The following is a 22,443-nucleotide window of genomic DNA, read 5'->3' on the forward strand; positions in this document are numbered from 1 at the left end:
ATGGTGTTTCATCAACTCTGATATTGCCTACAATTTATTTGAATCTCATTTTATCCTATATCATTGCTATTAATAAATTTTTTAAATGTTTAAATTTTACTTAAATTATATTTAAATTCACTTTAAACCTCACGTAGAATTTATTTCAATGCTGCAATACTGAGGTGAAACACCTGGCATACAGTGTTCTGATGAAGGAAACACTCCCAAAATATTGCTCCCTAATTTTACAGTGTCATTAATATCCTCAGACTTACATAATTAAAACAGACAAGGAAAATATTTTTAGCAGAGAAATCACAGGTAATTGTTTATCTTAATCCACCACATTTACTGTGGCCACTTTCCACTTTCCACAAGGATTTGAATTTTCCAGCCCCTCTTTCCCTACACAAATCTCTGTGCTTTCTGAGTGTCACACAATTTAAACATTTATTCTCTATCTGTGTCAGGTTATTTCACTCTGACTCTGCAATCATTTATAAATTACTTGAAGTTAGGATGCTTCCCAACTATTCACTGGTACAGTGCGGGGACACAGTGAATACTCATAAACCCTTAATTCACTGGTTGATTCCATTAATCTTTAATTCCTGAACTGCTTAAGGTTCTAAGAAATTTAAAATACTAAAAACTCGCTGTTAAGTTACAAAGTTAATTTATCTACTGACATGCTGAAAGGGGTTTAGAAAAGGGGTTGTCAAACCACAGCCCACAGGCCAGACCTGGCCTCCTGCCTGCTTTTGTGTGGCCTGTGAGGTAAGAATGGTTTTTACCCTTTTATGTGGTTGGGAAAAACAAAACCAAAGAATAATATTTCAAGACATGTGAAAATTATACAAAATTCACGTTGTAACAGCCATCAGTGAAGTTTTGCTGTAACTGCTTGTACTGGGAGGCCAGAGCTGAAGCTGCCTCAGAGAACTAATGACCTGCAAAGCCTAATATTCTACCCAGCCAATCCCTGGTCTAGAACAACAAGGGTTTTTCAAAATACATTCTAAGTTTTATATACAGTAAATTTAAAGTACAATCACAAATCCATATATCCATTCTATTCAAGAACTTCTGAACACAGCTTATTCTGAAGTTCCTTATCTGAAAACTGTAACTACATTTCTGTCACCTTGTTTTTTTAACCTTATCAACATTTAAACATGACAGAGACAACGCAACCTGGGACCACAGAGGGCTGCTTCTCCACCCACACAGCCAAATGGTTGCTCAATCCTGGTCCAGACATGAGGAAGCAAAAGAAACAGCCAACATGGATTATGTAACTAAATTAAATAAAAATAAGAAACTGTCCTCAGAGCCTGACTTTACTGGGCATACTTATGTTTCCTAAAATATGAACCACATAAAACATGATAAATCAATGGCTGATTCTTACGTAACACGGTAGATTCTTGCTCTCTTCCATTACAAAGGAATTCTACCATATCTGAACCATGTTACACAAATTAAAACCTGAGTTCACCACCTGAATAGGGAAAAGCAGAGGGATGAAGAAAAGCAAAGTCTAGCGGAAGACCCAGGGAGGTGACTGGAGAAGCAAGACAAGAAATACGGACAAGGAATAAAGAAAAGTACGTTAGTAAGACGCTGAGTCCTATGGGAACACACTGAATCCGAGACGACTTCGGGCATCCAAGTTAAAGCGCCCAGCGCGAGGATTACGAGGCTCTGGGACACAGGAGCAGCCTGTGCTGAATACAGACGAGGAGTCCTTGGTGCAGAAGTGTCGCTCGGTGAGCTACGAGTGGAAAAAGAAGCCCAAGGAACACGTACACAGTCAGCAAAGCTGAGAACTGAGATAGGAACACCAGTATGTATCCAACGAGCAGAGTAAGAAGAGACCATAAATGAGATCAGGAAGAATATGTCAAAAAGGAAAAACTAAGGAGAGTGGTTTCTCCAACACCTAATGGAAAGAAGAAAACTGGAGAAGCTTGTGAACTTGTAGGGGGCAGAAGGCCATCTAAGGTCTCCTGAACCCAGACGGGTCACAGCTGGGTCTCGAGGCCACGACACAGTACACATAAGTGCAGCGATTCAGATCTAGAGAAAAAGTGACATGCAGTGGAAAACTGCTTCAAATAGGCAATGAATTCACGTAACTGAAAATAAACTTAAAACAAAAAGTGAATGAAAAGATTAGTCACTGACATTCTTCTAACAAATAACAAAATTAAAATTGTTCATAAGTGCATACATGAAAAAGTAATAGGCCACAAACACAAAACTGTTAAAATCACAAGGTGAAAGGGGTTAACTTTCAGATGCAGAAGTTATCTGCATGTGGAGGCTCCCAGCTGACAGGAGCAGCTGTCTACTGCGTCCAGACAGCTGTTCAGACAGGGGAGCTGTTTCCAGCACTGCCAGCAAGTTTTTCACCTTTTCAAAAACTGCTGGAACAGGATCCAATTTCAGTCAAATGAATAACACAGAGAACTGAACTTGGATACACATCAAAACAATTTCTGCCAGAGGCAGGCAACACAATGTTAAAATGTAGTTACAATTATCTTTGATACTGATAACGTTTTTAGCCATCATTTCTCGGATTTAAAGAAGAAAATGCAAGGTAATACTCAGTCTGAACATTTCTATAGAAAAATATTTTTATGTACACCTAGGGGTGAAATTTGTAAGGCTCGTGAATAGTACCTTTAAAACACATGAAAAGGTAAACTATAATTAATGGTTGGGATTTAGCAAAATAGCTTTCTTTTTTCTTTTTAATTGGTCTTTATTTGGACTTTTGCCCCAGTCATTATACCTAACTGACTTGCATGCTTGCCCTACATCTGCAAACCTGTATCCAAAACACACACACACATACTACACACACACGTAGTTTCCATATTTTCTCCAGCTTTTGACTATTACATTGGGGGGCCCTCTTGGGCAAACATGGGAGCACATTCCTAACTTCCTGGTATTTGCAAGTTACAGCTGAAATAAACTGGTATTCAGTAACTTAACCACGGCTGCTCATCAGTACACAGCAAGTGTACTGCTCTAGAACAGCACTTCTCAAAGTGCGGCCCAGGGGTCCCCAAAGGTTCCTGACACCCTGTCAGGTTGTCTGTAAGGTCAAAACTACTCTCATAATACCACTGAGGCAGTGTTTGCCTTTTCCATTCCTACCGTCACACACCCACGTTCTACGTGACTGTAGAACACTGCAACTGAGCGAACGCAGCAGCAGATGAGAGGGCCTGGCTGTCTTCTGTGACACCAGACATTGGAGAGGTCTGCAAAAATGTCAACAATGCCACTCTTCTCACTAAACTTTCTGTCTGCTTGTTTTAAAAAACATAGCTATTTGTTCACTGAAATGTTATTTACGTTAATATGTAGTGGTTTGGTATTGCTATTTTTAAGTGAATTAAAAAATTATTTTTTAAAGTTCTGTTTGAATTTTTAACATGGTAAACACTAATAGCTATAACCCACATAAACAAAAGCCCTTCGGGGTCCTCGATGATTTTTAAGAGCGTAAAGAGGCCCTGAGACCAAAAAGCTTGAGCTCTACGACGTTAAACCCTTCATAATTATATAACATTTTAATAAACCAGCAAAAACATTTCTATATAATCTTTGTTTAAGCAAATATACTGATCAGGAGAGAAGGCTTTGGAGGAGAAAAGCAATCTGTCTTGATTTACTTAAAAAAGATACAAAAGCACGCATTCTTCCCGTGGCACTTTTCTGTGGCTTCCCTTTGGCGAGGGAGAGCAGGACTTACGGTAAAGAAAAGCTCCATGACCCTGCTGTCCAGAAGGGCCTCCCGCCAGGACTCCGTGGGCTTCAGGAGCACATTTTGCGAGGACTCAAACATGGCTATATAATGTCTTCCCAGTTAGCTGGGGTCAAGGTCAACCACAATAACATTCCGACTTTGTCTAAAATGTAAGTATATCCTAAATATAACGGAGCGATCCAGAAAGAATGTAATGGAAACAGTTTAAGCCTCTTCACATATGCTACATAATTCACGCCTGAAGCTAAGGAATAAAAGGCATTAAGTGCTGAAAAAAAGAATGCTAGAGGAATGTAGATAACAGTTTCATCATAATTATATATCATGCTGCAGGGGTACATAAAGTCTGAGCACAGGTGATCTGAGTGGTGGCAACAGGAGGAGAAACACTAACGCAAAACAGATGCCAAAACACATGCAAGAAAAGAACCCATTTCTACATGTTGATCCCATCATGTCCCCCAATATCTTACAGCAGCTAAAACCACTTACACAAAATGTGAGTTTCATACAGTCTGCTTGGAAAAATAGCATTTTCCCAAAAGAAATACACTTACTGGGAAACAAAAAGAGAAAAGGAGGAGCAAATATACATCCTACCGAAGAAGAACTTCCAAACATCAGCTCATCAACTCCACACAAAGACAATTGTCACTTTACATAAAACTCTATCCCAGGCTAAAAAGCAACGCTTATGATGTTCAGGTGTTCACTGTCAAGCTGCTTCAAACAGAACACCGTCTTTACCACACAGAGAGTAACCATAAAATACACCTGCAGGTGTTTGTGAACATAACTCATTCAGGGACACAGACACGGTAACTGAGGTTTCAGGAAAGAAGAAACCTGTCTGGGCACAGACAGCGTTACGCCCCTTCCACGCTCATCAAATGCCCAACTAGACCAGGGGTCCCCAACCCCCGAGCCGAGGTCCAGCATCAGCCCCGCGGCCTGTTAGGAAACGGGCCACACGGCAGAAGGTGAGCGGTGGGCGAGCACGTGAAGCTTCCTCTGCCGCTACCCCCCCAACCCCGCAACCCCGCCATCGCTCGCATCACCGCCTGAAACACGCCCCCCGCCCCGCCCGTGGAAAAACCGTCTTCCCTGAAACCGGTCCCGGGTGCCGAAAAGGTTGGGGACCCCTGAGCTAGACCATTCTCATCACCCAATGAGAAATTTCAACAAGTTATCCAAACTACGGTTTGCAAAAATTAGATATAAGTTCAAATTCTACATGTTCATTAAAGCCCAAATCATTAACAGAGAAAATTAAAGGCAACGCTATGGAAATTTTTTAAAAAGATTTTTGTTTAACCCTCTTTTAAAATAACTAATATTATTTTGTGTCTGAAGAGCAAGGAGGGGCACCAAGAGTTCTTTCAGAAAAGAAGCCATTGCTTGTTTCTGAACAATCACTCCAGAAATGTTCTGTGACTGCACTTAATTGCTGAATAAAAGTGAAACTCAAACCAGGTTCGTTTAAATCTCACTTTTCTCTTCCTCTGTCTGCCCCCTTGTGGAGGGCAGGGAGAACTGGGGCCAAAAGGAAGGAGCTGCCGGACTCTGAAACAGCAGCAGCGCGGGGCCTCCTGACCCAGAGCCACTGGTGTGTCCGTAGCTTCTAGAACGACTTCATCTTCTCGCGAGGCACCTAGCTGGTGTGAGATTGTTAGTACTGGGCTCTCACCCAGAAGAGAACACAACAGCTAAACACTAGGTCTTTCCATGTGTTATCTAAAAACGGGGGCTTGATTATCCTTTAGAGAAGCAAACTGAAATGGTGGTGGGTGAAATCTGATGTCTGGGATGTGCTTCACAATAATCTGGGGCTGGAAGAGCAGAGAGGAAATAAAACTTACAGCTGGTGAAGCTGTATTCTAGTTTTGTGCACCTTTGGAATTTTCCACAGTAAAAGTTGGGACATAAAACAAGGAGGCTCGGGCTTCCCTGGTAGCGCAGTGGTTGAGAATCCGCCTGCCAATGCAGGGGACACGGGTTCGTCCCCCGGTTCGGGAGGATCCCACAAGCCGCGGAGCGGCTGGGCCCGTGAGCCACGGCTGCTGAGCCTGCGCGTCTGGAGCCTGTGCTCCACAATGGGAGAGGCCACAACAGTGAGAGGCCCGTGTACTGCAAAAAAAAAAAACAAACCCAAAAAAACAAGGAGGCTCAAGCACATGAAATAAAGCACCTGAGAGTAAGACGCAGTTTTTGTACTTCATAAAAAATATTCCACTTCTTTTCCAGGTTAATTCCCTTAATTTTCAATGTCCTATTTTTTCAATTAAAAGGCAATTTTTTGGTATATAAATTGTTCAGTAATGAAAAGTATTTATTAAATACTTATATTGAGTTCTACATTGAACAAAGATGCACAAATTATGACAATCTAGTTACATTTTTTAAGGAGTTGCAATCTGACATTAAAATGGTAAGAAACTTTATGTGTCAGACACCCAAATCTAACAAACAAAATATGTGTATCATCACTAAACACTTTCCATGAGGAAAATAACAGAATGTCTTAATACTTTATCTGCTCACTAACGGTGTCATGATTTTACTTTTACCTTAGGTGGGATGTGAGACAGAGTCACTGAACCGTAATGAAACGGTCAGGCCACCTGTCCTGGGTCTCATTCGCACAGCCACCTGGGCAGAGCAAATGCACACAGCCCTCAGGTGAGGAGCAGCGGAGGCCCCTCAGAGGCCCAACACAGAGGAGGGGCGCTGGGGGCGGACGCAAAGAGTGGTGTTTATGGACTTTGCTAGTCTTGGAAATGTGGAAAAGCTCGTTTCAAGCGAGTGAAGAGCCCTGCAACTGACCAAGACTGCCAGTTACAAAACAACAGGGGGTTGTCCAGGTCCTTTAGCAAGTGAGAGTTGATTAACGTCAAAGATTAATAAATATTACAAAAGGAAATGAGACCTAGACCAAGATCTCTTTGCTATCTTTCATTCAATTACAAAATGTGGACACTCCATAAATACTTGTAGATATCAGTTACTTACATTAAGAGGAAACAGAAGGATGTAAGTTTGAGAGAAGCCTTTTTTCCAGCTATGAGATGGAATTAAATGCAATTGCTCACCTAAACATCGGGTGCAAAATAATCCTCAAATCTTTTATTTATTTTTTTTAATCCTGATGTTAGCTTCTCTTGATCTTGGCCTGTTTTAAACACACTATTCCCAGTGCCCAGTCTGTATGGCCAAATGTTCTTAAAAAGCTGACGACCAGCATGGTTTTAGAATTGTCATTCCTTGCATGTTGCCCACAGCACAAGGAGATCTGAGACTTTAATATCTGACACAATCATAAAATACTTTTCTCCAATAATTATTTTAAAGTTCCATGTGAGTTTTATTTTTAACTCCAAACCTGGAAAGGATCTTTACCTCTGGCATGACATTTGCCTCCTATTAAGAAAGCTCACTGGTAGCGCTCCTGGCACAGAGGCCACACTAACTGTTCTTTGAAGAGTTACCCTACAGCACTGCAGACTAACCCACCTTCCCTTTTACCAGCCAGCCTAGCAATGCCACCCGGTACCAGTTGTTCATAATAAGAATGAACACATGCTCCAGTGTGTACAGTGAGACACAACCGTATGACTTAGTTATAAATAATCTCTCTCTCTCTACGAAAAGAACATGTAATTATCTTCAAAAGCATTTTAATACAGCCTTAACATAAAAACAGCAAAAAGAACAGTACAGTAATGAATGGAACAAATTTTTAAGAACAGTGCTATTCGAACAAGAAATACACGTTGTAGTCAGCACACTGGACTGTGAATCTGCTGAAGGCGCTGCCTGTAAAGAGGAGGGAATAAGGGCCCTTCTGTGTTGCCTGAAATACTGTTATTAAGAAGGCGCATGCACTACTTTTCAATTAAAAAGCTAGTTAGAAGCTTATCACAGTGTGAACAGACTTTCACATGCAGATCTGGACCGTTTCTGCACATTCAACTTTTAATTTGGTATTACCAACTATTTCTGTATCTGTGTATAAGTGACCCCAAAATACCACTTCTCCCCAGATAATTCTTAATGTAGAATACTTTAAAAACAACAAGGAGAAGACCATCACTAAAATTCTATCACTTCTCCTCTTAAGACAATATTTTTTTAACGATTTAAAATGTAAATCAAGCAGTATTTCCTCCTTCTTTCCTAGTTTTGCGTCTTCCTTTATTCCTTCTCAAAAATCTTTACTTTTTTCAAGTTCTTGTTTAATAACCTATAATTCTCTCCAAGCCTAGACTATCATATACAAATGTTAATCATGTTTCTCTCTTCCTGATATCCAAAAATAACTTTTCCCAAAAAACTGTTATACAAAGCAATAGTCTCTAACAGTTTTAATAAAACAGCAGGTTCCTATTTAAAAGTTGCAAAAGTTTCCGTTCACAGAACTACTTTAACAGCCATGTCATAATATCAACATTATATTGCTTTATTTTTATCCAAATATATTACCAATAAAAGAGAAGTCTGACAGTGAAGTGATTATTTACTAATTGATCATTTATTATATGCCTGTTAGATTTTAGGAGACATATGAGTCACACCAGATTGATACCATTAAATAGCAATCATTTACCAAAATTCAAATCAGATTTTAAACCAAGAATTTTCTGGGGCTATGGCTTTACATATTTTTCTAAAATAAATACTAAACTCAGGTAATTTATATTTTGTATCAGAATCATTCATTTTGTGATCAAATAAAATTCAACCCACGTGACAGCCATAAAGAGCTGCTTTCAGCCTTTAATAATCCTATGTCTTTTTAAAAATCTGTCATCGCATCAACATCACTTCACCTTGCCGTGTTTTCACCACTTCGAGAACCAGGAGCTACCATACAAGGACTCTCCTGTCACTGGACACCGTACAAGCCCGTCTGTGAGCAAGGCTGCAATTCTGAAGTCCGAAAACCCAGCCCGTCTTCTGAGCTCTGTGCTCTCAGTCCCCTGGAAATCAGTCACAGCTGGAAGTCAACTCAACCTCGCACACACACTGAAGAATTAACTCTCCGTCTCCTGGCCCTTCTCCCACGGCCATCCTACCGAGCTCTAAAGCTCTCTGCTGGGGAAGCTCACCCGCTCCTGAGAAACCAGAGGCACAGACACGCAGCACCTGCCCTGCCCTGGACACGCCGGCCAGCACCACACACACCTGAGGAGCCAGGAGGACAGAGCTCAGCCGCAGCGGCCACGACTGCCACTGGATAAACCCACAAAGTCTTCTGTGTCAACCACACAGTGTGACCTGTAAGTGCATGCTCTTAACAGAAGGGGGGTGGTCACCTCTGAAACACACCGGGCCTTCCACATGCAAATGAGGTCTAGTCCATCTATGAACACCTTCTGTATGGGGATCATCTTGTGGTGGTGACCGACAGTAAAACAACAAAAGAGGCACACAACAGCTACAAATTACCCTCAGGCAAACATGGAAAGTCTGAAAATCTCCACTGCCTATTCTTATAAGAACTTCACAATACAGGAAGATCTTGTAGCAACAATGGACATTTTACAAAAGGAATAATTTCCCCATCTTCCCATCTTCTTTTTATCCCACCTCATTAGTAAAACAAAATTTCAGAAGCAAGGGGAAGCCCAGCTTTTCTTCTTATATTTTTAATCTCTGTCACTACTAACTTTTCTAACAACAAAAACTGCTATTTCTGGCACAGCACGGAACCACTGAGCCCGGTCTCACATAGCACTTAGTCCAAGTAACCAAAGTCCTTTGAAATAAAGGAGAACTGACCTCACCTGAATGTTTTCCAAAGCCTTGCCTCCAAATAGTAACGTTGGCTTTACTGGAAATCCTAATTTAGGTGAAAGCTTCTGTGTCCCGTTACTATTTTATGATCTAGCTAGCTTTCCCCAAGAGCTTGAGTTGAAAAAATTTTTACCAAAACCAAATCAGATACACAAAAATAGAATACCAATAAAAGGCAGTGTAACCAAACTAAAAAAAGAATTATTACTGAAGCCAACATACCAAACATACCTGCCAAGCATTCTTATTACAAAACGATATTGTCATTTATGATTAGCATTGCCAAAACCCCGAAGCATTTACGGACGCTAGGTGAGCTAATGGCTAAACAATACGAGCAGCAGGAACAGACAGCCAAGAACGGAGACACTACTTCTGAATCACCTTGTCTCAATAACTAAAACATATCTATTTGTTAGGCATCTGTTACTACATGCTAGATACTGCACAGTGTGGACAACACAGTGGACAAAACACGGCCTGTGCTTTCCTGAGCCTCCAGACAAGCAGTAAACAGGTACTGCTCCAGCAGGCTAACAAAAGGAAAATTACAATGGACAAGTGGGCTAAATGGGAGAGAAGTGTGTATAACATGCATATCAGGAGCCGCAGCAGGGGCTTCCCTGGTGGTGCAGTGGTTAAGAATCCGCCTGCCAATGCAGGGGACACGGGTTCGAGCCCTGGTCCGGGAAGATCCCACATGCCACGGAGCAACTGGGTCCGTGCGCCACGACTACTGAGCCTGCGCTCTAGAGTCTGCGAGCTACAACTACTGAGCCCACGCGCCTACAGCCCGTGCTCCACAACAAGAGAAGCCACCGCAATGAGAAGCCTGTGCACCACAACCAAGCGTAGCCCCTGCTCGCCGCAACTACAGAAAGCCCACACGCAGCAACAAAGACCCAACGCAGCCAAAAATGTAAATTAAAAAAAAAAAAAAAGCCACATCAAAAGAAACCTGACCTGGTCTGGAGTGAATGACAGAGGCACAACTAGGAGGCAAGGGAAAAGTTCACCTGCAAAGGTGCCAGGGCAGAAGGAAACTTGGCCTGTGGGTGCAGCACCAACAGAAAGAGGACAAAGAGAGTTCGGAGAGAAAGGTAGAGACCAGACCATCCAGAATCCTAGCGCCCATTTGTAAATGGGGTGGTGGTATAACAGATGATCCTAGGACTAGGGTACTTTCTTTACACAATAGTAATCTAAAACAGAATGAAAAGCAGGTGGATTTCATCTCAGATCTTTCAAGACAGTAAGACCAGGGCAGAATGGCCAGAGCAATTAGCTCACTGGGCCAGGAGATGATTTTAACACCTGCCAAAGCCCAGGAGCTATAGACTTTGCACCAGGCCTGGAGTGGAGGATGCTTTCCTAAATCATCTTCTACATGTATAAAACCTACATGTAATAATCCTTTAAGAAAAATAATGGTTTGCAGGGACTTCCCTGGCGGTCCAGTGGTTAAGACCCCACGCTCCCAACGCATGGAGCACGGGTTCCATCCCTGGTGGGGGAACTAAGATCCCGTATGCTGCATGGCACTGCCCCCACCCCCCAAAAAAAAGGTTTGCAGAAGACATATACACAGAAAATCCAGAAAAATACTATTTGAACTAAAAAATAAGTTCAGCAAAGCTACATGGTACAAGATCAATATACAAAAATTTGTTTTTCTATACACCACTATGAACACAAAAATAATTGTAAAATCAACTCCATTTATAATTGAATTAAAAAATAAAATACTCAGAATAAATTTAACAGAAGTTCAAACTTCTACTCTGAAAACTATAAAACAGTGTTGAAAGAAACTAAAGATCTAAAAAAATGGAAAGACATCCCATGTTCATGCATTGGAAAACTTAATATTTTGCCATTTGTTAACATAGCAGTTCTCCTCAAACTGATCTACAGATTCAACATAATCCCTATCAAAATCCCAGCTGCCTTTTTTGCAGAAATTGATAAACTGATCCTAAACTTCAAATGGATATGAAAGAGACAGAGAGAAGACTAAATAATCTTGAAATACTGTCACATTTACAGCCAGGTGATTTTATACAAGGGGGCCAAAACAATTCGACCGGAAAAAAAATACCTTTTTCAACAAATGATGCAGGAACAACAGGATCCTGTTATACCTTATATCTCCACAAAACGTACAATGGATCACAGACCTACCATATGACAGACCCACATAAAACTCTTAGAAGAAAATATAGGACTAAATCTTTGTGACCTTAAGGACAAGAACAAAGTCAGAGAACTGACACAACTCAACTTACTATAAATCTACAATAACCGAGACAGTATGGTATTGGAGAAAGAATAAATAGATCAACGGCACAGAATACAGAAACCAGAAACAGACCTACATACGTGAAGTCAAATGATCTTTAACAAAGTAGTAAACTGCAATGGAGCCAAAAAAAGTCTTCAACAAATGGTACTTAACTACTGGACATCCACATACCAAAAAAAAAAAAAAGAATCAAGATACAGATAGACCTTACGCCTTTCACAAAAATCAACTCAAACTGCATCATAGACCTAAATGTAAAATGTGTAACTGTAAATGTAAAATGTGTAACTGTAAGACCTAAATGTAAAATGTGTAACTGTAAGGCAGTCCAATGGTTACAACTCCATGCTTCCAATGCAGGGGGTGCGGGTTTGGCCCCCGGTCGGGGAACTAAGATCCTACATGACACACAGCGTGGTCAAAAAAACAAAAACCCATATAATTCCTAAAAGATAACATAGGAGAAAATCTAGATGACCTTGGGTTTGGCAATGACTTTTCAGCAAAATAACAAGGCATGATCCATGAAAGAAAGACTTGATAAGCCGGACTTCACTAAAATTAAACACCTCTGCTCTGTGGAAGACACTGTCAAGAGAATAAGACAATAAGCCACAGACTGGGAGGAAGTATGTACAAAAGACATCTCTGATAAAAGGCTATTATCCAACATATAAAAAGAACTCTTAAAATTTAACAATAAGAAAACAAACCATCTGGTTAAAAATGGACCCAGGTCCTTAACAGACACCTCACCAAAGAAGACATACAGGTGTCAAATAAGCACATGAAAAGATGTTCAACATCACATGGTCTTTAGGGAAATGCAAAGCAGAACAATGAGATACCACCCCACCCCTAGGAGAAAGGTCCAAATCCAGAACACCAAACGCTGCTGAGGGTGTAGAGCAGCAGGAGCGCTCCCTCACTGCCGGTGGAACACAGACTGGTGCAGCCACTTCGGAAGACAGTTTAGCAGTTTCTTACTAAACATACCCCCCCACCAAACAATCCAGCAATTGCACTCCTTGGAATTTACCAAAAGGAGCTGAAATTTTATATCCTCACAAAAACCTGCACACACATGTTTATTCATAACTGCCAAAACTTGGAAGCAACCAAGCTGTCCTTCATTGGTGGAATGGCTGAGTCCACTGTCATCCAGACAGTGGAATATTAATCAGCGATATAAAGAAATCAGCTATCAGCCATGGAGGAGCATGGAGGAACCTTAACTGCATGTGACTCGGGGAAAGCCCATCTGAAAAGGCTACACACTGTATGATCCCAACCATATGGCGTTCTGGAAAAGGCACAACTGTGGAGACAGTGAACAGATCAGCGGGTCCCTAGCGTACGGGGAGAGGAAGGGGTGAACAGGTGGATCACAAAGGACTTGCAGGGCAGTGAAACTACTCTATGTGAGACAGCAACGTGGATACATGTCATTGTACATTTGTCCAAACCTACAGAACACCAAGAGTGACCCCTAATGTAAACTACGGACTTTGGGGACAATGATGTGTCAATACAGGTTCTTCCATTATAAAAAAAAGCCCCCCTCTGGTAGGGTGGTGATGACGGAAGACCATGCACGTGTCGGGGAGAGGGCACATGGGAACTTTCTGTACCTCCTGCTCAAGAGTGCTATGAACCGAAAACTGCTCTAAAAAACAAAAGTCTATTTTAAAAAATCTTTGTGACCTTGGATTATGCAAAGCCATCTTAAATATATCAAAAGCAACAAAAGAAAAAATAGATAAATTGGACATCAACAAAATTAAAAATTTCTATGTTTCAAAGGACATCATAAAGAAAGAAGACAACCACCGAATGGGAGAAAATATGTGAGAATCATACATCCACTAAAGAATTTGTGTTATATATTCAGAGTTCACAAAGAACTCTTATAACCCATAAATCTTTTCTTTTTAAAGATTTTTTTTGATGTGGACCATTTTTATTTATTTATTTAAAAAATTTTTCTTTTATTTATTTATTTTTGGCTGCATTGGGTCCTCGTTGCTGTGCACAGGCTTTCCTCTAGTTGAGGTGAGCGGGGGCTACTCTTCGTTGCCGTGCGCAGGCTTCTCGTTGCGGTGGCTTCTCTTGCTGCAGAGCACAGGCTCTAGGCGTGTGGGCTCAGTAGTTGTGGCTCACGGGCTCTAGAGCGCAGGCTCAGTAGTTGTGGTCCACAAGCTTAGTAGCTTTGCAGCATGTGGGATCTTCCCGGACCAGGGCTCAAACCCGTGTCCCCTGCACTGGCAGGTGAATTCTTAACCACTGTGCCACCAGAGAAGCCCTTATGTGGACCATTTTTAAAGTCTTTATTGAATTTGTTACAACATTGCTTCTGTTTTATGTTTTCGTTTTTTGGCTGCAAGGCACGTGGGATCTTAGCTCCCCTACCAGGGGTCAAACCCGCATCCCCTACACTGGAAGGCAAAGTCTTAACCACTAAACCACCAGGGAAGTCCCACAACTCATAAATCTTAAAAAGACGAATAACCCACAAATGACGTTAGGGCAACGAAGTTGCAGTCAGTCACCGCCCACCACCACTCTCTCTCCAGTGCTTCCTACTCCACCAGACTCTTCCTCCTTCTCATCAACCGTCAATGATCTGCTAGGATAACTGGATATCCACATGCAACAGAATCAAGTTGCATCATTATTTCTCATGATATACAGAAATTAACTCAAAATGGATCAAAGACCTCAATATAAGAGCCTATATGTAAGAAGTCAGTCTTAGAAAAGAACACTGGCATAAGTCTTCATGGCCTTGGATCAGGCAATGGTTTCTGAGACAGGACAACAAGAGAAAAAAAGACATAAATTAAATATCATAAAAATTAAAACTTTCTGTGCTTCAAAGTTCACCATAAAAAAGTAAAAACAGGGACTTCCCTGGTGGCGCAGTGGTTAAGAATCTGCCTGCCAATGAAGGGGACACGGGTTCGAGCCCTGGTCCGGGAAGATCCCACATGCCGCAGAGCAACTAAGTCTGTGCACCACAACTACTGAGCCTGCGCTCTAGAGCCCCTGAGCCACAACTACTGAGCCGGCGTGCCGCAACTACTAAAGCCTGGCACCTGGAGCCCATGCTCCGCAACAAGAGAAGCCACTGCAATGAGAAGCCTGCACATCGCAACGAAGACCCAATGCAGCCATCCATAAATGAATAAATGAATGAATGAATGTTTAAAAAAACAAGGTAAAAATACAACTCACAGAAAGGGAGGACATATTTGAAAATCATTTATCTGCTAAGGGACTTTTATCTGAAGATATAAAAAATTGTTACAACTCAATTTTAAAGAGACAAATAACCCAATTTAAAAATGGACAAAGGATATGAATAAACATTTCCTCAAAGAAGATACACGAATGGCCCATGACCACAAAAAAGATGTTTGATACATTAACCACGAGGGTAACGCAAATCAAAATCACAATGAGATACCACTCCATACGAAATAAGACAGTTATAAACAAAAAACAGGTAACAAGTGTTGACCAGGATGTGGAGAAATTGGAACCCTCATATAATGCTACTGGGACTGTAAAATGGTACAGCCACCTTGGAAAACAGCTTGGCAGTTCCTCAAAAGGTTAAACAATGAGTTTCCTTATGATCCAGCAATTCCACTCCTAGGTATACCCAAGAGGAATGAAAATATTAAGTCCACACAAAAACTTGTACTACACAGGAATGTTCATAGCAGCATTATTCATAATAGCCAAAAAGTTGAAACAATCCAACTGTCAATCAACTAATCAATGAATAAATAAAAATATGGCCTATCCTTACAACAGAATATTATGTGGCAATCAAAAGGAATGAAGTGCTGATGCATGCTACAATATGAATGAATCCTGAAAACATCAGGCTAAATGAAAGCCAGTCACAAAAGACCATATATTATATGACTCGATTTACATGAAATGTCCAGCATAGAGACAGAAAGGAGATGAGTGAGTGACATGGGCTGGTGAATTTGGGGGAAACAGGGAATGACCACTAACAGATACAAGGGCTTCTTTTTTGGGGTCATGAAAATGTTCTAATGTTAACGACAGTCGTGCTGTACAAGTCTATGATCGCACAAAGAACCACTGAATTGTATCCTTTAAATGGGCAGATGGTTTGGTATGTGAAATACATCTCAATAAAGCTGTCCTAGAAAATAACCAATTATCACTGCAACGGACACTACCTGAGCACAGGCACAGACAAAGTGGGTCCATGCAGATATTTTGTTTAAGGGAGCTCAGTGTTTAAATTTCTTAACATTTAAAAGAAAACTTTTAAATAATTAGAGTGAACTCTTCATAGAACATCTAAAATAAGTCATTCATTCCTAAAAATTTAAACCCAGGTTGTTTCAGTTAAAACTTAGAACAGTGGGACAAACCAAAAGGACACAGAAGGCAGCTGACAAGGGCCAGACCTGGCACAACGTGGGCAGCAAAATACACAATGACAGCAACAGACCACAATCCATTCTGAAGAAGAAGAATCCCTGAGTCAATACTGATATAAATGAATAAATCAATGACGAAAGGAAACCTCTTCTTTATGGCAGAAAGCTGCAAATAAGCACAAAAGGAGATGATGGGATCAGAAAAATCACCCATGTGCAACGACCGCACCAACTGTTTCAGGCCAGGAGTACCAAGGGATGCTAGAACTAATGGTTGAAATTTTAGGAGGAACAGGATATTTATATAAAGTATAACACCACAAATTGTTTATTAATTACAAAAAGAAACAGCAACTTTACAATGGAAAAACCTGGCACACACCACCTTAACCAAAAGATCAAAGAGAAACCCCCCCGCTCCCCGCAAATGGGACAAACTGGATCACACTCCTCCTGACATAAAGGAACCACTACTCAGTAGTCCTACGAAAATGAATAACCCAGAACTATCAGGAGGGAACATCCAACAGACCCAAACTGAGGGGTATTTTTTTAAAGTAATTGATCTATACACATCAAATATGTCAAATTCATGAAAGACAAAGAAAAGCTGAGGAGCTTTCCAGATCAAAGATGACTTAGGACAACTAAATACAAAGTACTGAAAACAGTTACAAAAGGTATTAGTGAGACAACTGACAATATTTGAATACGGACTGCAGATTAGATAATAACAATGTGTCAACATTAAATTCTTGGTTTTGAAAATCATACTAGAGTTTTGTAAGACATTCTCCTATAAGAACCGCAGTGCAATTTGAAAATTCTTGATCACAAGAAAACAAACAGTGAAGTACTCAGAGGTATATGGGTATAATGTCTGCAAGTGCTCTCAAATGATTCAGAAGAAATGTGTTTAAATATACACATACTGTCATACAAACGCACGTACACGTGTGTGTGTGTGTGTGTGTGTGTGTGTGTGTGTGTAATGAGAGACAGAGACAGGAAGAGTAAGAAATGGGACAAAATGTTAACAGCGGGTGAATCTTGGTAAAGGGCATACGGCAATTCTCTCAACTACCCTTGTAGTATTTCCTGCATGCTTAAAATTACTTCAAAATAAAAAGATACAAAAAAGATAGCAGATTACAAAAATTATGAATAGGAACTGATACTGGTAATTTAACACAGACTCATTTAACATACTATTCTAAATGATCAAATAGATGTGATACAAAGCACACAACGTATTTTTTACAAGGTCTACTTGCTATTCTGTCTATCCTAAAAGACAAATCGTATTTTAAAAAGACATCAACTCAATATATTAGTTAAGTTAAATATGATCATTAGACCTTTTTCAAGGTATAAAACTAAATAATTGGGACTTCCCTGGTGGTGCAGTGGTTAAAAATCCGCCTGCCACTTCAGGGGACAAGGGTTCGATCCCTGGTCCAGGAAGAACCCACATACCATGGAGCAACTAAGCCCATACGCCACAACTAATGAGTCTGCGTTCTAGAGCCCGCAAGCTACAACTACTGAGCCTGCACGCCACAACTACTGAAGCCCTCGTGCCTAGAGTCGGTGCTCTGCAATAAGAGAAGCCACGACAATGAGAAGCCCGTGCACCACAATGGAGAGTAGCCCCCGCTCGCTGCAACTAGAGAAAGCCGCGCGCAGCAACGGAGACCCAACGCAGCCAAAAATTAATTAATTAATTAATTTAAAAAACTAAATAATTATTGAACTCCTTCCCAGCTTATTGAACAGCAGATCAGCAAGTAATCGCCAAAATTAGAAATTATGGCAGAATTGGGTTCCCTGAAACTAGTTTTCTTAGTTAGCACTGACAACGCAGCTTCATTTAATTCCATTGCCATATTCTTGTCCTACACTTAAGCTAATCCACTTAAAGGAAGGAATGCTTAACTGTAGCTGTTACCCAACAAATGGCTGCGGTAGGAACACATATAGGCACAAAGAAGCTCACTTGTAAGCCATGAAACAGAACATTGTACATCAAGAGCAAGATCTACTTTTCTTTAAACGATGAATTCTTTCCTTCAGCAACACTGTAGTCCTGCCTATCATTTTTAGATGACAAGTTTTCCAAAGCTTTATCTACATGCTTTATAAAAATATTTTATGTGTGTATCTTTAGACAAACTTTGTTTCCAAACTCCCAGAGCACTGTTTCCCTTTACAAAACAGTCACTTTTCAGCCAACTGAATTTTCCCCTAAAACAGAGACTTTAAAATTGGCTACAATATATGCAGTGTAACTTTCCTTGATTTTCCCATATATAATTAATGTTTTGATAGCTCCATATGGCCTGTTACTTTTTAAATCTGTCTCAAAGTTTTTCAACATCTTTTTTTCCCTAACAAAAACTAGAGCAAAAATTAGATAGCAAAACACAAAGGGGAAAATTTTTTAAAAGCAAACCTAAGAAAATATGTGCCTCTTACCAGCCAAAAGGAATATACTGAAGATATAAAATTGACTATTAGCAGAAGGAGGATTAGCGACTAGGGTAGAAGGGGGCATGACTAGCCTCCCTGTGAGCTCTGCCCTGCAAGGCAGCCACTCACCACGACCGCCTCTGAGAAAGAACTCGGGGCTCCCGTCAGAGACCTCGCACCCTACATGGCATCTTACAACTCATTTTCTATTACATGAATTATTAGCTTGAAAACAGAAGAAAGAGTTACACCCCGCCCCCGCCCCCTTAAAAAGCTCACAGTTTACAGCCCAGGTAATAGCTCAGATATGTGTCGGTGAGTGCAGGGCTCCCGGCTCATCCTCATCTCTCAAGTGGCTGGATATCTATGTCCTATTTGCTTATCATCTGCCCTTTTCTCCTAAATAGACCCCCACCGCTGTCCTCCTATTAACAATACCTAGAACAGGTTAAAGTAAACTTCCTGTAATTTCCTATACCATAAGCAGTATACCAGATCAAGAAGAAACAGCACAGCACAGCAAGCTGAGGAGGAGACTTCAAGGAGGCTACCAAGAGCTCAATAAACAGGAGCTAACTCCTGAGTGTATTTTAAATGTATTGTTTCCTTCAATTCACTCAACAATCCATATCCTCATTTTACATTTGGAGAAACTGAGACTCAGAGATGTTAAGTAACCTGCCTGAGATTGGCTGAACCTTAAGCCTGGATCTGTGTGACTCAACTATGATACATACGGGCAGCCCACCGTACATGACTGCTTTTAATCTATCACGGTAGCAATGTTCTAGAAAAGCAAATCATAAACTCTGAACTAGAATTCCATTTCTAGAAAAGCAAATCATAAACTCTGAACTAGAATTCCATTTCTAACACAAATTTCTCCACTTTAGTAAATGATAAAAAGGTAGACACTTTGTATCTATAATATAACCTATTTAAACTTAATTTGTATTCCTAATAAATAACCTGCTAGAAATGGACTTTTCCTACTTTTATACTGGGAACACTCTCCGAAGGGTAAACATGTTACTACCTTATTATCTACACTTGAGCAACTGTAATCCACAAAGATCAAATAGAGAACTCCAAACCCGCCTTAAGGAAAGTCAGTCAAAATCTGAATGGAATTTACATGTTACAGGAGAAAATGATTCCGTTTCTTGGTAAAATGCACTTCCCACCTTTTTCCCTTCCCTTCCTAAGGCATACTCCTATCCCTTGGTTAGCAACAGCCCAATGACCCACCAAATGTTTCCATTTATTCAACCCTCTTCTACAAAGTTATGAATGAAACTGAAAATTTTCTAAGTACTCTACTGCATTGTGGTATTATAAAATAAAGTAAAATTCCATTTCTAAAAGATTCTTATTTTCTTTCAAACAACATGTTTCATAAATCTGCAGAGATAAAGTACTTTTAGCCATAATTAATTCAATCTATGAAAGTGACCACACATAAACCGTTCGGTTGTTGAAAGGATATAGTTTGGAGGAAGGAAGTTCCAGCTCAGGACTTGGTTGGCGAGCGCCAGGTAGCGCTGGAACACGGATGACATCTGGGCGCTGAGGTGCTCCCGCCTGCTGAATTCCTGCAGGACTTCCACCGTCAGCAGGAAGATCTGACGGAGGTCTTCTTCCTGCAGTAAATTTACCAAACGTGTTTTTGTATCTAAAGCTTATTCAAGATATGTTCCCTTTTAGAACCATAAAACAAAACAAACAAATAAAAACCTTAAAGCTTCCAACAGAAAATATCGCTTCTTCAAGGACATCTTCCATTTTTAGGCCTGCTTTTACGTTACAGTGATGCCGGTCTGAATACATTTACTGTCACATAAATGCCACTCCCTAGAGAAGCAGGTCTTGACGACCACGACAGAGCTGAGGGCTCAGCAGCTTCAGTGGGAGCCCTCGGATTGAAACCAGTGCCTTCACACAACTTTACTTCAGAGCCAAACAATACACACGAAACAAAGAGCCCACACCATCTGCAATAACACTGAAATACACAGCCCTCTCTGGCATATAGCCAGGCCTATTTTTAAGGCCAGCGGAGTCCCACCAATTGAATTAGTTCTATCTAAACACAATAAGAACAAAATTAATAAGCTAAGGGTCTTAATAGTAGCATTTCCTTTTTAAGACTAGAATTAAACAAATAATCTTAAACCGTCAACTATGTTCACCATACCTATCGCTTTACTATATCCTGTGAAATCACAACGCAAACCTTCAAGTATAGGCTATTGTTCAACTAGATAAAAGCAATGTCCTCACTCCATTAGCAACAAATTGAGTGAAAAGTGAGTGATCTAATAATTAAAACACAAGAACAAAAATACTGGTACCTGAAAAACTCTTTTGCAGTTGCCGTGGAACTCCATACTCAGTCCAATGTTGCTAGTTTTACTTGAACTTGAGAATTCACTCAATAGTGCAGTTAGAATAGAACAGGCCAGAGTTTGCTGTAATTATTTGATAACAAATCATTGTGAGGCATTATTTTCCCGATGCTTTGTTTCAATACAATATTTGTTCAAACATAATGAAACATTTTTATCTTTAGATCTTCCATGGTATCTTGAGATCTTATACCTACCAGCCAGAAAGTCAGATATGACAAGATAAAGATTAGCTCTCCTTTCCCAGTGGCCTTGGGACTGTTTAGTATTCCTCCTCACTCCAGTTACACAAACCTATCTGAGACCTGAACTCAGGACACACTCCTGAGTACTCCTACTAGTACTCAACTACAGAGTGTAAATGATATTTTAAGATGATCAGCATTTAACATATCATTTCATTGAATTCACACAACAATCCCTATCCCCATTTTACATTTGAAAGAAGTGAGATTCAAAGGGCAGGTAATTCGGGCCAGCTGAGATTTGAACCCAGGTCTGTCTGACTCTGCGTTCTGATGTCTGTAAAATGTATTTCCAAATAGATGAAAAGTGAAACGGATTTTATGGTCTCCAAAACATTAACCACGTAGTACTCCCAAGTTTTTAAAATTGAAAATGACGATTTTCCTTCTCAATGGCTGTATCCAACAAGCGTCTACTCTCAACTCGCTGCTTTTATTCATGGACTATTCAGAGTCAAGGTGCCATGATGGGGCTGATACAAATTATTCTGGCAAGTTTCCAAGGGTTACAGAGAAATATGCACACTACCTCTGAACAACCGAAAGATTAAAGTCAAGATGATACTATTTATGCAGCTTATACAACAGCTGAGCACGGTCCTACCCGCCCACCAACTGCAACATCTTTGCTCAGAAATGCTTCTGATGTCAGTACCTTGACCTTACAGATGCTTATCTTGGCAAATCTTAGCAAATATACATAAAATTAAATTCCTAAAGATTAGCATGAGTTGATATTTGTTGAAGATGAATGGTGGTTACATAGGTGACCAACAGACTATTTGTAGTGTATCTGTATATTTGTGTATATGTCTAAAACTTTCCTCTAAGAAAATGTAAAAAAGAATTAAATTCCTATTTGCCTCAGTCTTAACTAGGGTAAGTATGATGTATAATTAGCAATTACGATGGCACACTAGCCCAGAGACTCAAGCAGTTTCTCAGACTTTTCCACACCAAGAAGCCCTAACAACACACAATACGTGCAAATACCCTTGGGAATCCGGGGGTATACAGACAGGGCTGTGTTCAA

The 22,443-nt window shown here is 40.4% G+C and overlaps 1 protein-coding gene across 1 annotated transcript in view; it reads right to left on the reverse strand.

The window, feature by feature from the left end:
* XPO4 (exportin 4) overlaps positions 1 to 22,443 on the reverse strand; it is a 103,627-nt gene that overhangs the window by 48,083 nt on the left and 33,101 nt on the right. The window contains exons 5-7 of the mRNA XM_082859723.1: positions 21,112 to 21,228; positions 20,247 to 20,400; positions 3,755 to 3,867 (exon numbers count right to left, since the gene is read on the reverse strand). Of these exons, the coding sequence (XP_082715849.1) occupies positions 3,755 to 3,867; positions 20,247 to 20,400; positions 21,112 to 21,228 (384 nt within the window). The remainder of the gene's footprint in view (positions 1 to 3,754; positions 3,868 to 20,246; positions 20,401 to 21,111; positions 21,229 to 22,443) is intronic.

Source organism: Leucopleurus acutus, assembly GCF_964270905.1.
Source record: "Leucopleurus acutus genome assembly, chromosome: 18".
NCBI lineage: Eukaryota > Metazoa > Chordata > Mammalia > Artiodactyla > Delphinidae > Leucopleurus > Leucopleurus acutus.